At 42.9% G+C, this 18,299-nt stretch overlaps 1 protein-coding gene across 2 annotated transcripts in view; it reads right to left on the bottom strand.

Annotated features, from left to right (window-relative positions):
* The window catches only part of NWD2 (NACHT and WD repeat domain containing 2), a 126,824-nt gene extending 117,348 nt beyond the window's left edge, over positions 1–9,476 (bottom strand). For both annotated transcript variants that reach the window (XM_073342317.1, XM_073342315.1), the window contains exon 1: positions 8,001–9,476. In XM_073342317.1, the coding sequence (XP_073198418.1) occupies positions 8,001–8,151 (151 nt within the window). In that variant the 5' untranslated portion in view covers positions 8,152–9,476. The remainder of the gene's footprint in view (positions 1–8,000) is intronic.
* Positions 9,477–18,299: the final 8,823 nt, after the last annotated feature.

The raw sequence follows: 18,299 nt of genomic DNA on the forward strand, positions 1-18,299 counted from the left end.
GAGACCATGCAGTATTTTGGGGAAGAAGCACAATGGACCAGAGCTAACTGCTTTAACAAGTATTTTCTTGACTTCTGTGTGTTTGATTATTCATTGATTTAATGCTTTTTTAAAAAAAGGAAATCAACATTTCAAGTAAAAATAAAGTAGTATAGTGGGAATATGCTACAGAAGGGAAATGTTGTATCTTTATCTCCCTACATATGGCAAGAACACCATAATTAGAGCAATCGTAATTCTTCATCGGTTGTGAGTTGCCAGCTTTATGCTTATTGATAGCAGTAAATGTTCTATGGCATGTCCACAGAAATGCATATTCCATTTCATTTTCTCTGTCTTTCACACACAGAAGGAGAGAAAATTTCTCAAAAACAGCAGACAAAGAAGTCCAAACATAGTAATGCAGATAAAGACCCATTTCTGCAACTTTCTGTCACAGAAGTATCCCTATTCTACTCAATGGGACTAATCACCTGAATAAATACTATAATATCATGAGCAAAGTTGCAAATGTTTTTGGAATATTCAGTGTAAATAGAAAACATTTTAAATAGAATAATTCTAGCATTATATTATAAAAATAAGAGTATAACAATGAAATACAATGTAATGAAATCCCATTTTGGTCATCTTGCAAGAGACTGTTAAAGTTCCAGGTGTTTAGTTTGATGTTAGCAAAGCCTCCTAAATCTTTATATTAAATGACGTCTTATCTAACATTCTTATATGCAAAAAGAAAAGGAGTACTTGTGGCACCTTAGAGACTAACAAATTAAGTGAGCTGTAGCTCACGAAAGCTTATGCTCAAATAAATTTGTTAGTCTCTAAGGTGACACAAGTCCTCCTTTTCTTTTTGCGGATACAGACTAACATGGCTGCTACTCTGAAACCTATTCTTATATGCATATATTATAGCTCCATAGTTAAGGTTACACTGATTTTTTTCAAATAAGTGGGATTTCAGTATCCTCGTTAGAGGTGAAAATAAATATTTGTCATTACAAAATAACACAAATTACCTTACTTCCCTAGTACAGTACAAATTTCATTTTCTAGTGAAAGCAACTAAGGTCAGTAGGGCTCTGATCCAGCAAAGCACATAAGCAGGTGCTTAACTTTAAACAAGTGTATAGTTCCTATTGACTTATGTGCTTTGCTGGATCAAGGCCTAGTTTAAGAGTTCAAAGGAGTTAATCTGATCTATTTTACGATCCTTGTAATTTATAAAACAAGGCTTGGAAGGATTAGATTTTTAATCAGTAAATGTAGGTAAACATTGATTTCACCATACACACACAAACCAATGAAAAAATATTTCCATCAATAATAATTAAAATGTACAGAGAGACAAAGTAAGCAAAATACTGCTTGAGAACTTATTAGAGTTTGATCTAAGGACATTACTTTGTATGTTTTGACATGTGATATTGACAATTTATGTTTTAACAGTTATAAACATTTAACTTTTTGAATCTCAGCATCTACTCTCATTCAATAATTATAGTCTTCCCCCATAATGTGTGACCTGCCTATAATATCCCACAACTGTGAACATTTAAATTGATGAAAATCAAAACAAATCCTTAAAAATAAACATTGATATCTGTCAAAATTATAAAAAAATTAAAAATTGAATTCTGCCAAGCTTACTTATACATGGCTTTAATGCTTGAAACTTTAAGTAGCTACTGAGTGAAAAAATATCTCATGCACAGGCCAGCAGTTTTGTTTATAAAAGTTTTTAAAAAGCAAACCTCATTCATCTTATCTGTTTCTCTTTATGCCACAGAAACCAGTTTATAAAATTTAAAATGTCAAAAACTACTATATAAAGTGTTAACCATCATAATCTGATAAAAATCCTACAGACTTTGGAGGATCTTCAGTGTTCCCCCAGAGGGAGGGAGGGGTCGAAATGAGGTTGGCTTGGGTTTAGGGTAATGGACCCAAAAGCAAACACTAAGGGTGAAATTCATTCCTGGGCAGAAGGCCCAGTCAAGTCCTAGACACTACTTAAGTTCCACTTGAGCCCTCAGATAGGACTTGCTTACCCTACCCATGGCAGGAAGATGCATAGGGATGACATATAAAATGCGAGTCATCGTTACCTCTCTGTCTTCATTAGGACTGTTCACATGTATAGGAGGGCAAGATTTGGCTCCATATGTATTCTTTGTTAATGATTTCACTCTGTTCACTACTGACATACAGCCTTCCCCAGACACCAAATGTAGCAACACACTAAAAACTACACAGCTGTTTACAGTAACAAATCCAGAATAATTTAACCAGTGGGAACAACAGATCAAGCTTAAGGTAGTGGATAAAATTACTGAAACTGGAATTTGACAAAGACACCAGGGTTAATTCCCAGCTACCCTGCTTTCCAAAGTGCCATGGAATTTTTAATTAAGGCAGGTTATCAGAATTTTGATTTTATGTTCTCATTCAAAATACGTCACCTTCAGAAACTAAGTTCCTAACTCCATGCTGTGGTACTGCTCAACTGGGATGCATTATGACACCTATTATATCACCAGCACCACATCCCAAAGCAGCTAGGTTTTCTACTTTGTCAATACTTGGTCTGTAGACCTAAAAGACACCTGAATGTGCTTAATCTACGACATATGATGCTATCACAGCCAAGTATACCAGAACTACTTGAGAGTTCAGACCTAACTATTGTCATAGTTAATGTGAGCTGTGTGTTAACAGAAGGAAGAGACACAGGAGTTAATACTGTTGATAGAAGTAAAAATTTACAGAAGCTGACTCTATATTAAAAAAGGCGTAATTTTGTGCAGATTTCCTCTACATAAAATTGTAAAATAATTTATTACAAATATTGAGAGAACTGAATTTACTTCCTTATCACTTTAAAACAACCAAAAATTCTTGATAAGATTGAGGTTAATATAAAACACAATTTTCTAACTTTTCCCCATAGATAAACATATTTCTAATTAGATAATGTGAAGGGATGTAATTTTCTTTGACTCAGCATTTTAAAATTATTTAAAATTCCTGATTGCTATAGGAAACAGCTTTCTTTTTCAAATAATAAAGCAGCTTTAATTTGCTTTAGAAGACCAATAATTTTCAACTACATTAAAACGTTCAATTAATTAATATCAGCTACTTCAGAAACAAGGGTCACTATAGATATCAACTACTAGAGAAAAAATATTTTCACTTATCTAAGCTAGAAAAAAAGTTTCTATAGATCATTATTGTTTCTAATTAGCCATACCCATGATTGTTGTTTACTGTTCAATTATTCAGTGTAACAGTGTTCAATAAATTTGAAAGGTATCATCTTTTCTAGCTGGAAATTAGAAACCATACAGCATATTATGTTAACTGTATTGTGGAGATGCCATAAGAGTTCCAGGGTTAAGGATATATTGAAATTTGCACTGAAAATAGGGAATGAACCCCTGATTCAGCAAAGTAATTAAGTATGTGTCCAACTTTAATAGACACTGGTAATTTAAGGGAACTACTTATGTGCTTTAAATTAAGTATATTGCTTATGGACTTTGCTGGATTGGAACCAGAATAAAGAGTGGCCCATATCCTCAAAGGTCTAATGCGTGTTAGATGCCCCCAAAACTCCAAGGACCTGGGCCAGTGTCCCTAAACTCGCAGCACTTACTATTTGATGGCTTGGCCTGCAAGGTCCTGTGAGATGCTGTACACCAGTGGTGGGCAACCTGCAGCCCGTCAGGCCGCGAGACAGTGTTTACATTGACTGTCCACAGGCATGGCCACCCACAGCTCCCAGTGGCAGCGGTTCGCCATTCCCGGCCAATGGGAGCTGCAGGAAGCGGCAGCCAGCTCATCCTTGCTGCCCGCGCCACTTCCCGCAGCGCTCATGGCCGGGAACGGCAAACTGCGGCCACTGGGAGCTGCGGACGGTCAATGTAAACACTGTCTCGCAGCCCGCCAGTGGATTATCGACAGGCTGGCCCGTGGACCACAGGTTGCCCACCACTGCTGTACACTTTCAACTCCTACTGAAATCAGTGGGAGTTGAGGCCACTCAGCACATTTCAGGAATGTTCAGTACAGTGGCAGATTTAGAGTTAGTGGGGTCCTGCGCACAGCTTCACTTTCAGGGGCCCACCCTTGGGAACCAGCCAAGAAAAAGAACTTTCTCTCTTATCTCCCCTTCCTGTTTTTCATTCTTTTTTTCTTTATCCTCCTCCTATATTATAAGTAATGGGAAGTAAATGAAAATAAAGAGTGGCACCTTGATTGGGGCAGGGGGCTGGGGTGTGGGAAGGGGTGTGGGGGTCGGGCTCTGGGAGGGAGTCTGGATGCTGGGTGAGGGCTCTGGGCTGGGGCAGGGGTTTGGGTGCAGGAGGGGGACAGTGGTGGGTGCTTACCTTGGGCAGCGTGGCTCCCAAAGCGACCAGCACGCACACCCCTCTGACTTCTAGGCTGGGGGGCTAGGGGGTTGCCGTGTGCCCCTGCCTGCTGGCGCCACCCCCGCCTGCAGGCGCCGCCCCCGCAGCTCCCATTGGCCACAGTTCCTGGTCCCAGTTCCAGATCCTCCTTTGGGGTGGGGGGCAGCGGGTCTCCGTGTGCTGCCCAGGGCAGGGGCAGCATGTGGAGCTGCCTCCCCCACACCAGGGGTATGCAGAGACATGCCAGCAGTCGGCCACTTCTAGGAGCATCATGGGGCCAGCGACCACAGCATGAAGGTAGTCTGCCGGCCTGAGCCCTGCTGCGCCGCCAGCCGGGACTTGGAGGCAAGTTGTCAGATGAGATTTGGCCTACATTTTGGGGTCCCCTCCTGTTGTTGGGGCCCCCGTTCAACCACATGGTTTGTTTCATGGTAAATCCACTCCTGGTTCAGAAACTAGAAAGATCAAGCCCAGAGTGCACAAATGGATGTTGTGAGAATTAACAAGTAAGGCTCTGAACCTACAAACATACATAAGATCAGGTCCTAAATCTGTTAGTTAGTGAATCTGAAGCATTTTCAAATGGGTTCTTTTTCAAAATTATGTTTGTATTCACTTTTTGGGGGCACTCTTTAGAAAATAAATTCCTGACTTTATTAAGATATGAAAATAACTAACTTCTAGATTATAGTTAAATCCAAGGCACTGGCATCTTTTTCCAGTTTATTAATTTTTTTTATTTATACACACTGTTAGTAATAGTTATTTCTGTCTATGTCACAAGGACCGTCAACAAATATTTTCATGGATGGATATTTGTCATCAAGAGGATTCTCTAGATCTAAGGCCAAGATTTTCCAAAGGGACTAGTGATTTTGGGTGCCTCAGCTTTAAAGGATTTTCATGCCACACACCTTACCCTTCTCCAAATCGGACTTCTTTTAGGTATCTTAAGTTCGGCACTCAGAATCACTGGTCACTATGGAAAACCTTGTCTCAGGCTTTCACTTAAAAAACAGAATGTATCTAGCCTTTACTGCTGTGAAGAAAAAATTGGAAATGTGAACCAAGGGTAAATCAATGCAATGTTGTCTTCCTGAATCTGCAAACAGCCTGAAAGAAATCACTCTGAGAGGCAAACCTGCTACATTCATCTCAATATGGTTAGTAAACGGATATCTCAAAGTAACAATTTAAGGAATCAATCCTGCTAACTATGAGATATGGGCCTAAATATTAACTTTTTAAACTAATTGATTGCTGCGCATTTTAACAGAAATATCTAGCTAATATGACAAATGGATGTGATGACAAACAACTTTGATGACAAATATTATGGAGACGTCACAATCAGAGTGACTCCATAGTTAAGAATATATTTACACTTCAAGCAAGGTTTAAATTGGTCACTTATGCATGAATACAATTATGTATCTTCCCCAAATTTACAGCACTTACTCTTTCTGTACAGAATTAATATCTTGTAGTTTTACATTAATCTTTTAAATAGTTTAAGCATTATAAACATTTTTAATGACCACTAATTGATTTTGGTGAATCTACCTTCAAGAATCCTTTTAGCAACAAAATCTCTCAAATTTGAGAGTTGAAAATTGACTCATGCATTCAAAAAAGCTTGGAAAAAGTTACTACTGTGACAATTTGTTTTCTGTACTCTATTAGTCATAACCACATGTCTATTTGTGCTGTGATATTTGTCATTTTTAAAATCAAATTAATTTGTCATTTTAAGTGTGACTTTTTGTTTTCTGTTATGTATATTGAAGGTGACAGTATTGTTGAATTAAATTAGCGTTATCAGGGAAGGCATTAGGGGGTTGATGTGAATGAGTATGGTAAAATTAGTGCACTGTTTCTTGGCAAGGGGTAGGAATGTTGCCTTAATCTAGGATTTCCTTACTTTTAGTGTTTGGATTTTTGTAAAGAAATAGACTTGAGCAACTTTAATTCTAAAATAACTAAATTTATGAGTGGGAATAACTCCTTCTCCTGAATGTATGCTAAATTCTTCAGCTCTGAAGGCAGAATATTTTGTACTTCTAAGTACAGGCTGCTTAATTGTTTCAAGGACTTCTAATAAAGTGCCTGATGCTGCAGTGTTTTTAAACCCAGGCTGTAGACTTCCATGGAAATTCTTCCTTGTAAATAGACCAGGATTAAGATCAGATTATTGTGTAAACTTTAGTCCTCTGCTCTCCAAAATACCTACAGAGAAAAAAGTTCTCCTTAAATTCTATTTCAGACTAATCACTGTGTATGACCTACACTTAATTGCAATATATTGTGAAATCAGTACATAAGACCTCCCTTATCAGGCATTCTTACTAAGAGATCCCTATACAGTATCTTCAAGTAAAATGCACTTTCTTCTGCACATTCATTAGAAGATTACCTATTTTTTTGTTGTTGCCTTGAGTGGTCACTTCACTGTGTTTCGCTCAAAGTATATTTACCTTATTATAAATATACATAGCCGGCGATACTGTGCTTTTAGTTTGTGTGTGTTACTCTTCAGGAAGGGGGTTGTAGCAAACTCTGAGTATATCACAGCCTATATATATATGTATATGTGAAATGGTCCATTTCCTAAAATCAGAGCTAAACTTCAGGTAACGTAGGGCAGTGAAATACACGATCTAGCAACTTCGGTGCAAGGCGGCTCTTAGACATTTAGTTCTCGTAGCAGCCTCTCGTTCAGCTTTCAACCTTGAAAATAACAGATCCCAGCACAATCCTGGAGCAAGAGCCAGCTACCAGAGTTGTTCCTCTTCAGTTTGTTTTCACAACCACGAGGGAAGGCAGAGACCCGAGGGCTCCCCGCCTAAGAGCAGGCTGATCGGGCTAGTGGGCTGAAGAGGGGAGAAACAGAGTCATCCGATGCCAGCCGTCCTCCGGGCTGGGAAGCTGGAGACTCGTGACTGTGGCTGTGATGGTCTGAAGGCGCCCTGAGCAGCTCAGCTCAGGACTAGGGGCTGCTGCACTAACTACAAGAGGAGAACCCTGCTCCCCCGTGAACCGCAAGTGCCTGGAGACTCCCCGGGCAGCTGACACGGCTGCAGCCGCGGAACCGCCTTCTCTCTTTACCCGGAGGGACGGCTTGAGCGCCACCATTTCCCGGGACCCCTGCACTGCTCCCCCACAGCCGCAGGCCAGCTGGAGAGGGCTCGCCCCTGCTGTGCTTCTGCCCAGGAGGCGCGATCACTAGAACAGCCAAGAGAAAGGAAGAGCTGCTGGCTGGCTGTGCCCGCCTTGGTGCCCTCTCCAGAGCATGTCTGGAGGGGGGGCAAGATGTGGGCAGACAAGCACCAACTTCTGCCAACACCACCCCGTGCAGAACAGCTAGGAGCTTGCCAAGGCCCCACTGGCTTGTTCTCAGCTGTGATCTAAGGGTCCAGGCTGGCAATGCCCGGCATCGGGGTGTGTGGGGGGGGGGGTGGGGGGGTGCATGAGGAGAGACCTCTGGAGCCGCCGGAAGGGAGGACGCGGGGCTGCAGAGCCAGGGGCACCCCGGGTCCCCCGCGGGCTGGAAGGCGGCCGGCGCCCGGGCAACGCGCGCAGGCGAGTTACCTTCGGGGTTGGCGCTGATGAAGACCCGGACGCTCCTGCCGCTGGGCGCTAGGTGAGACGGCAGAGCCGAGAGGTTCCCGGAGAAAGCCGCCCGCCGGAGCGCCGAGTCCCGCGGACAGGGCAGCCGGCCGGCCGCTCCCGCCGGCCACATCTCCCGCCGCCGCCGCCTCCTCGGCCCCGCAGTGCTCCGCAGGAGAAGCTCCGAGGCAGCCGCAGTCCGCCCTCCCACCCCGGGCTCACAGCACCCCCCGGCTCGCAGTGGCGACAGGAGCAGCCGCGCTCGCCACCTGCTCGCTGGGAGCGGCCATACGGGCTCCCCGGCTCCTCTTCTGCCGCCGCCGCCGCCGCCTCCTGTGTCCTCAGAGCAGCACGGGGCGGCAGCGGGAGGTCACCGGCGGCAGAGGCAGCTGGGCTTGAGCTTTCCCCGGCCCTGGGAACGGGCAAGCAGGAGGGCACCCCAGGGCCGAGGGAGCAGGAGGGGCTGCAGAAGCAGGTGGCCGGTGGAAACAAACTTTATGCGCTGAGTTCTTCGCGGCTCGCTGCTGGGCGTTCAGCGATGACTCCACAATCCCGGCCCCATCACCCAGCGAGCGCCAGCGACGGTGCAGCACAGCAGAGCTCGGCTACTGCGGCCAGCCCGGGGATGGGGGGGGGCACCTCCGCGGGCATCCACCACGCCAGTGCGCGCCTCTCCCCCGCTAGCCTGGCACAAGCGTGGGCGATTTCACAGCGCCGTCCACGAGCCCACCCCTAGCGCCTTGGGCTGTGGCCCCCCTCTCAGTCCACACCTGCCCAGGGGAGCACGACGCATCATCAGTTGCCCCTGCAGGGCTTCCAGGGGAAGAGAGAGCGCGGGGCTCTTTGCAGAGAGATTCTGGATGAGGGGGTCGACCCGCAGCTATGACTCTCGGGGGCTAGTCTCAGCAGGCTCCTGGCGGGTGCAGGCGAGCCTGGTCACAGCTGAAACACTGTAATAATAAGTCTCTTGGTTGGTTGATTTTTCTCATGCATTAAGGGCTGCGGCGTCCAAAAAGGGACCTTCCCTTCTGCAACTCTTCTCCAGCAACATATCCAGCCCTTCCCTCCTCAAACTGTTTCACAGCCCACGGCGGGGATTTTTATAGAAAAGCTGCTCCTGGCTCATCCTCTGGCCACTAAAGAGTTCAGAGAGATGTGAGGCTTGTTTGGTTTTTGTTGTTGTTTTAATTGCATCTAGGCAGGCTCCCCAGCGGGTCAGCTCCAGCAGAGGGGTTTCGTTTCCAAAATCAATCACTCGTTTGTAGGAAGGACTCAAAGCCCGCTTTGAGAGGCTGCAAGGGGCAGGAAGCGGCTCTGCGGGAGCTCGCTTTTCTTTGCAGCAGTCAGTGGCTGCCCATCCCCGGCGGGCAGCGCCAATGAAATATTCAGAAAGGTTGGGACGTCTGGCTGGGCGGCCGCCGCCTGCTGATCCGGCGGAAACCTTTCACCAGACACGCGCAGGGCCGAGCAGCGCAGAGAGGAAGCCACGCGCGCGCGCGCGCTGGAGGGGGGGCTGGACTGCCCGGCCCCAGCCCGCGAGCCAGGCAGAGGAGGATTGGTCCCAGCGGGAGACAGTGGCTGTGCTGCATCAGCAGGCGGCGGACCTTTCACGGTCTGCAGAGTTTAGAAGCCTCCCAGAGAGAGAAACAGGGACCTGGCATCGGATGGGTGGGGGCTGGGCCCTAATATGGTGCTCCCGGGCTCGTGGATCCCTTCTTGGAAACAAGCTGCAGATTCTTCCCCCAGCTGGTATATTGGGATCTCAGTATATTCCAAAGTCTCTCTCTTTATAGATCTTTCGTTCTTGGTACGTGTATAATACATGTGATATACATACAGGCTGTATGGTAAATAAGTGATACATAATACATATCGGTTTCAGAGTAGCAGCCGTGTTAGTCTGTGTTCGCAAAAAGAAAAGGAGTACGAGTGGCACCTTAGAGACTAACCAATTTATTTACCCAATGTTACACAAGTGAATATGATACATTTAAGTAAATATAGCCTTAGCATTTTATAAATGGTGACTTGGTGTTGATATCGATCTATTATGGGGGCCCTACATACATGGAGCTTTTCTCCCTGGGACCAAAATCAGTGCACTGGCAATATGCAGGTTGCCTGGTGTTTAGCAGTGTATGGAAGCTTTCTCCCTGCCTCAGATACTAGTCTCTGGCTCTCTCTCATGTGGTCTATGCTGGAAAAATGGCCTGTTGCTAATAATGGGTGTCAGCAACAAGTGAAGTTGAAGTGGGGTTGGATTATGGTTTAGCTGCAAGCGCAGTCAATGGCAAACCATACGCAGCATTGTTTCAGAAATTGAACTAAAAAGCTGGTCGTTTACTGAAGTGCTGCCAAAGCTGGGGTTTCTTTGTCTGCACCCTGCCTCCTTTTGTGCACCTGTGTTCACCAGTGGTTCAGCTGCACCCATTGCTAGATCTAGTTGTCAGCAACAGGTAATTTGTCTAATGTACATCAGGCCTAGAAGCAGCCCCTGGAGGCTGCTGACAGCTCACTGAATGAGATATAAGTGATTTGTGGAACAGCCTGAGCTACATCTCACGAATTTTACTGGGGTTAATGCTTAGCTGGACAAGATCCTCTGCTTTTTTTCCAGCTTTAACAAGATAGGCAGCATGGAGCCAAGGGCAAGTCATGATTATTCCTGCAACAGTAGAAGCAGCTTCTGAGGGGAGCATGGGGGCCCTTATTTTATACTGGGACTTTTTATGATACAGGTGGTCTGGAGCCCATCATAAACAGTTTCCTAAGAGCGTTTCTTAAGGAGATTCACCTCATGGCTATGGCTTTTGGCTACCTCAGCTATGATGTGCTGCATTTTATGATGGATTTTTGCAGTCACTTTAACCTAATTAAGATCCCCAGCCTGTCTCATTTTAATTCACTGGGAGTTTTGCCTTAGTAGGAATAAGATCACATCCTAACTGTCTTAGATTCTGCTCCTGTGAATTGCTCATGTGCAGCACTGGGAATGAAGTGAAATAACAGATGTTGATATGAAAAAGAGGAAATGTGTGTATGTTGTGGGGGAGTGAGCGGTTCGGCAAAAAGGAGTTTGATTTATGTGAGAATGTATCCATATTAAAACAAGTTTGAGTTACTGTAGAAGGTATTTAGTTACTCTTTCTTTAAATAATTTAAGTTTTAATATGTTAAGCTAACAATAAAAGGAACAGGATACCAAGGGATGTCATGTAAATTGAAATATGAAGTTTTAATAGGATATTATTATGTCAGTCATAAAACATTAATTGAAAATCCCAATAGACGAACAAATTTGGCAAATTTTGATATGGCGCAAGTTATAATTTGCTTTTAGGTTTTAGAACAAAGCTACATCTTTAGGCTTCATTCCTGCCACACATGGAGACCCTGCCCTCATGTGGCAGCATTCCATATAGGCACAAGAATCCACCCATGCAGCCCATTGTAGGATTGGACCTAAAGGCCTGATCCAAAACCTATTAAATTCAATGGGAAGACTCCCATTGGCTTCAGTGGGTTTTGGATCAGACCTTTAATGTCCAGTTCTTCCTACATCCTTAAGGTTAATGGGAGATTTGCCATTGAATTCAATGGGAATAGAAGCAGGCTCTCTCATTCCACCTGTCACTTGATATAAAACATTATGACTAAGAGCCTGATCCTGGAAAAACATAAGTAGCAAGTTACTTTATTCACGTGAGTAATCTCTGAATACTGGGACTGTTCATGTGAATAAAGTTACTCACCTGCATAGGTTTTGCATGAATGAGCTCTATGTTAACTACATCCAAATGTTAAAATATATGTTGATCCTATTCTGTAGTTTGCCTTGGCTAAATCCTCATGAAGTCATTAGAACACTCAGATTTATAAGGACATAATACCTTTACAAGTCAGGTTCAGGTAGGATTTCATGTATTTGAAAGATTTCCATTATCTCTACATTTTTATATCCTGACTATTTTTCTTTGTTCTAAAAAACTGTTTTAAATATTAGTTGATATGTCTGGTTTTCAGTGCTCATCACTGGTTAAGAGTCAGATTGGGAACCCATCCCTTCACCCACACTGGGGAATAGTTGTTACTTCTATTGAGGCCAAAGTATCAGACACTGCAAGACAATCTGGCCCTAAATGCTTCCAGCTGAACAATATTTTTTGTTTTCACATTTAGTTGTAAAAGACTTTTTAGGAATATTCCTTCACTAGTTTGATAAACCTACCCAAGTTTACTCTAAACATAATGCTAGAGTTCAATTAATTCCATATTTCTTTCTCCCTTTTCCCCTCTTCCTGTACCTCTCTTGTTTATCATTCAGTTAAATGCATTTTTTTTCAGAGACAAGGTAGATGAGGTAATGTCTATTTCAAAGAATGGTTACAACCGACAGAGCACTAATATAAAGTGACAAGGTGGGTGAGCTAATATCTTTTATTGGACAAACAGAAGTTGATCCAAAAAAAGGTATTTCCTCACCCATCTTGTCTCTCTGGTATCTTGGGACTGACACAGGTACGACAACACTGCATAGAACACGAATCTGTAAATTAGGTATAATATTATAGAATGTATATCTTGTTAAAACATTGACTAGATTCAAGTTATTACCCGAGAGCCTGGTTCTCAGACCCTTGCTCACACTGAGTAGCATCTTACTCATAGAGTGGTCCTATTGAAATCAGTAAGACTTTTCAAGATGTAAACTACAACTCAATGGACCTGATCCAAAGCCCACTGACATCAATAGAAAGACTCCTATTGGTTGCTATAGGATTTGAATCAAGGCCAGTGCGTGCAACATGGTCCTATCATTGAAAAATAATATGTTGAGAGTTACACATCACTTTAAATCTTATTTACTGAAGAAAAGAAGAAAAAGGATCAACTCTTAATTGAATTTAAAACTTGGAAAGTAACCTGTGTGATAAATTAAATGTAATGCTGCAGCTCATATTTAACTGCACAAAAGTCTGGAGATTTAAAATTATGGTTCCCACTCTAAGCTAAACTTGTGTTATTGTGGATGTTTAATGGATTAACTTTAATGCCATAGTTAGTATATGGCTGGGATTTTCAAAAGAGTGCCACATTGGTTTAACTCACTTGTCATTGACTTAGCTGAAGCAGAGTTAGACAAATACTGAAGAGTTTTGGAAATCCCACCCTGTGTACGTAATGGGCTCATGTTACTTAGAGCAAACCTCATGTCTGAGGTTTTGCATTTTAAATAATAACACCTGAGTTTATGTGGCATCTCTCCTCCAAAAGTATGTTACCCTCCACTAAAATACAGCCATTCATACAGTAGAATGTGTCTATTTAATAATCCACATCAATATTTCACAGTAGTTTAAGGACATGATTCTGAAAGGTGCTGGGCATCCAAAAATCCCAATGACTTCCCACTGAGATGCAGGAAGTACTCTTTGCAGCTCTGGGGATGTGTGGACAGTATTGCAGAGGTAGCAGAGCCCCTCACACCTCCTGTTCCACATGGAAAGAAGAGATCCCAGTGTAATCCTGTGTGGAGCAGAATCACTTCACTGAGTAATGACACCATTTGTCCACTTGCAGGAGCAACTCTAAAGCTATGCGATTCTCACAGTTGCACATTTGGTTTATAGCCCTTAGGGTAGTCCAGCTCATTCAGTCTTTGCCTTCTCTTCTGTCTCTGTTATCAGTTAGTTGCAATCACGAGAGTGTCCTTTGTAATGAAGAATTGTACTAACTGTACCACCTTATTTCACGTAAGGGCTGAGTCAGGTCAGGAACAGGTCTTTAGGCAATCAATAAGATGTCAAATAGTAACAAGCGTTCAGTATAGATATGGATGAGACTTGAACCAGTGCAGTTGAGGTTAAAGGCTCTATATCTCGTTTCTTATGCCCTGGGTCATCCTTTCGTCAAATTAAATGCTTATCTTTCATTGTCCACATATATTTACTGAAGCATTGCTGGGCTCCTCGGGTTTACAGTTTGCCTTGAAACTGTGATTTCCAGGAATAGCATATGCATCTGTAGTCTTACCACGGTGCTGTCCCTGGCCTCCAATCAGGGACTCCGTCTTTTACATAAAAAGAAAAGGAGTACTTGTGGCACCTTAGAGACTAACCAATTTATTTGAGCATAAGCTTTCGTGAGCTACAGCTCACTTCATCGGATCCGATTCATTGCATCCGATGAAGTGAGCTGTAGCTCACGAAAGCTTATGCTCAAATAAATTGGTTAGTCTCTAAGGTGCCACAAGTACTCCTTTTCTTTTTGCGAATACAGACTAACACGGCTGTTACTCTGAAACCCTTCTTTTACATGAGTTTCTGAGAAATTTCTGATCAAGTGTCTGATAAATGTAAAGCTCTCACTCTCCATCTACCTTAATCTTCTGAAAAGGAGCTTTTTTCCTCCTTCCTTCCTCTCTCTCTGCTCCCAATCCCACACCTCTAGATTCCTGGGGTGATCCTCTACACTACCCCTTCCACAGCTTCCATGCAACTGCAATCAATTCCACTACTTTACTCTTCTTCTCCAGTTGCCATTGTTTGGTCCTCCCTCTTGGTGAATAATGCCAGATGTGGGGGAAAGAGGGAGAATTGACCTCATTTTTGTCAATCTCAGGGCATAGGAACAGTGAAACTGTACAGAGTTGTTAATTTCATTCTTCTACTTGGAAAAGCTATGAGTAGCAGCAGAATCAGAGAGAGATCACATTTGGTTCACATTAGGTTAATAATTAGAATGTTTCTCTTAAGCACACATTTTGCAAATATTGACGGCTTGGGTCCCTTACTGACACAGGAAGTCATTGAGGGCAAGAACTTAACAAGATTTATATCAGGACTTGAAATGGGTACAGATAACAAGACTATCCACAGTTGTTATTAATGGTAACAATTAAACCTCATGCATCAGGATTTAAGTCAGTCTCTTACTATGAGAGATCAGGACGAGACCCATGTGCGGGACAGATTATCCCACATCTGGCTATTGTAAGATTCCTACACCTTCCTCGGAAGCATTTGGTGCTGGCCTCTGTTGAGGGTAGGATACTGAACTAGATGAACTTTGGGTCTGTTACAGAATGGCAGTTCTAATGTTCCTATTTTTCCTTGCTGACTAAGGAAAGTTTTCTGCTGGTAAATCCCTGATGAAATCCCTCTAACCCCTTCATGTTTTCCCCACAATTTAAAAAGTTAAAAAAAAATTGTACTGGAATATTTATTTTTGAATCTGCAATATAAATGTTACATATTATAAATTAATTCCTGCTTAAAAGAAAAGTAATCTTACAAAATTAAACAGGTCTGAGGGGGGAAAACAAATCACTTTGTTTTTTTGGGGCCCAGTCCTGCTAAGCCTTAGGCTGGGGTGGGCAAACCTTTTGGCCCGAGGACCACATCTGGGTATGGAAATTGTATGGCGGGCCATGAATGCTCATGAAATTGGGGGCTGGAGTGCAGGAGGGGGTGAAGGCTCCAGCTGGTGGTGCGGGCTCTGGGGTGGGGCCAGAAATGAGGGGTTCAGGGGGTTGGTGTGTATGGGGGGGTGAGGGCTTGAGCTGGGGGTGCGGGTTCTGGGGTGGGGCTGGGGATTAAGGGGTTTGGGGTGCAGTAGAGTGCTCTGGGCTCGGACCAAGGAGTTCAGAGGGCAGGAGGGGGCTCAGCCCGTAGGGCGCGGGAGGAGGTCAGGGGTGCAGACTCCGGGCGGCACTTACCTCAAGCAGCTCCTGGAAGCAGCGGCATGCCCTGCAGCTCTCATTGGCTGTGGTTCTGTGTGGGAACCAGAGGGGGGACATGCCACAGCTTCCGGGAGCCTCACAGAGCCACAGCATGCGTGGAGTGTGGCAAGTCCCCGACCCTGCTCCCGGATGGAGCTTGCGGGCTGGATTAAAACGTCTGATGGGCTGGACGCAGCCCGCGGGCCTTAGTTTGCCCACCCCTGCCTTAGGCACATGCATTACTTTGGTATTCATGTAAATTGTCCATGTGCCTGAAGTTTTTCAGGATTGGGCCCTAGAATGTCAAACTAGTGGTGTTTGTGAATAAAGGATGAATGATCCATCCTTTAGTACTTAAGTAAAATGTTATACATAATTTTCTGGTAACAAATACAACAATCTTTAGTTGAACCACAAACCGAAGGTGAAATCCTAGCCCTGTTGTAATCAATGGGAATTTTTCTAATTGACTTCAATGAGTGAATGTAGATAGTCTCAATAACTTTAGGCTCCAGGATGGGCATTTTCTTCCCACCTTGATTGTAACCTGATATAGAATAGAACTTTCTCTAGAGTACAGAGAACACAGTTCATTTTCTGAGAGCTGTATAAGTTTGTACCAGTAGGCTTTGGACTGGATGACTGATGAGAATAGACTTTCTCATGAGATTTTTGGTACTTTGTATTTTCAGTCTTGCAGTGAATACTAAGACAACAGCCTTTCTCATGTTTTTTTTCCATGGTCACCTTAAGTCAGAACCAGGAAGAGCTGAGGCTCTTGCAATGATGAAAAATAATGATAAATAATTTGAGTCTGGATGAGTTAATTCATGTCAATCACAAGAGTATCAGTAACAAAATAAGCTATCCTAATTATGAGAAACCTCTTACAAATTTTGAATTTACTCTAAGTTTTGGCCATATTTTATTTTAAACCAATTCAGCTGTTAAAGATGATTGAATTTTACAAGGAATTAAGTGGAAAAGAAACAATAATGTGACATTTTTGTAAGAATGCTCTGTAGGTTTGATCCTGCACCATTTAAGTCAATGGGAGTTTTTCCATAGACTTAGCTGGGAGCAGGTTTAAGCTCCATATGAGTATTATAAGAAGGAATTTAAGAACAATCATGTTGAGAGAATGAGTCAGTGCTGATATCATAACTAAGAAAAAGGGCCTTTAAGAATGTGAATGGAATACAATTTTTGTATACTTTTTAAGATGCCAAGGAGTGATATGAAATGATAATATGCCTTCTGCCTCCACTGAAGCTGAGAAGAATTTTGTTATTGCTTCAGAGAGAGCAACACTGGATCTATTGTCTGTCTTTCTGGTACTCTTAAAATTGCCTGCAGAATGGGCATGTAAATTAAAAAAAACCCAGCTATTTCACATAGGGGATTTTCAAATGTATTTCTACGTCATTTCCCCCCTGATTATTCTGAACATGGGGATCTATGTATTTGTAAATAATATTTATGTCACTATAGTTCTATGTTTTTGAAAAGAATTAAAAAAGGTAACAATACAATATGTTAAATGTTTTGGGTTCTTAAATTATTTGCTTATTTGTTTCTTGTTTTTAAGGCATTTCAGGTCACCTTTAAGGCATTTCACCAACCCCAAACACTTTAATCAACTTTAAGATTCTCTTAGACTAAATGGCAACCAACTTGGAGTCTTGCCCTGCTTTGAATTACAGTAGTGGATCTCATGAGCACGTTCAGTGAAGTCTGTCCAGTTTTGTTACTGGTGGATTGTAGATCCATAGATTGTGGTAGATTTAGATTTTCAACATGAATGTAAATGTTAAATGGGGACGAAGAGAAGCCCAGAGGCAAAATTCTGCAAATGGATGAGGAAAGCATCTGTAATTAGACTTTCTGGGCACTGAGCTGTGGAATATTCTGGATCTTCTTTTGCTGGCATCATGAGATATTATATTTCCTGCTGCACAGAAGATTTTAAGGGTCATATCATCTCCTATGTGGACTACTTGCTATGGTGGAGTTTCCACCATTTTCCTGGGGTGGCAGTGTTATCCCTTCAATGGATTTATGTGATGTTCTGGGTTGCAATCCAGACCAGTGAAGAGCTGTGTTACTCTTACCTTATAACGCCAATGCCTTGCTACTGTGGCTAGGTGTTGGGTAGCCCTGGTCAAACGCTTTGGATTCTGGAGCATGCCTGCAATACCACAGACTTCCACAGGTTTCCACCAACCTTGCTTAGCAACTGGGAAGGTGACCCCACACTTGTCCCAGCCCCAAATTTCCCAAGAAATGTGTGTTCTGAAATGTCCAGCCCTGTCCTGGAACAACCAGAGGAAAGCTAAGATCCGTTGCTCCTTTAAAGAGTCAATATTCAAATTTGTTTTTTTACCTGGAGTTACCAAATAGTTCAGTTTAAACACAGCACTGGATTGGTTTAGATTAAAAATAAAACAAAGTTTATTTAATTACAGAGAGAGATTTTAAGAGTACAAACTAAGGATTAAAGTCAGAAATGGTTACAAGAGACATAAAGATAAAACACTTTCTAGTAGCTAAAACATAACAAG

This window comes from Lepidochelys kempii, chromosome 4 (genome assembly GCF_965140265.1).
Source record: "Lepidochelys kempii isolate rLepKem1 chromosome 4, rLepKem1.hap2, whole genome shotgun sequence".
Classification (NCBI taxonomy): domain Eukaryota; kingdom Metazoa; phylum Chordata; order Testudines; family Cheloniidae; genus Lepidochelys; species Lepidochelys kempii.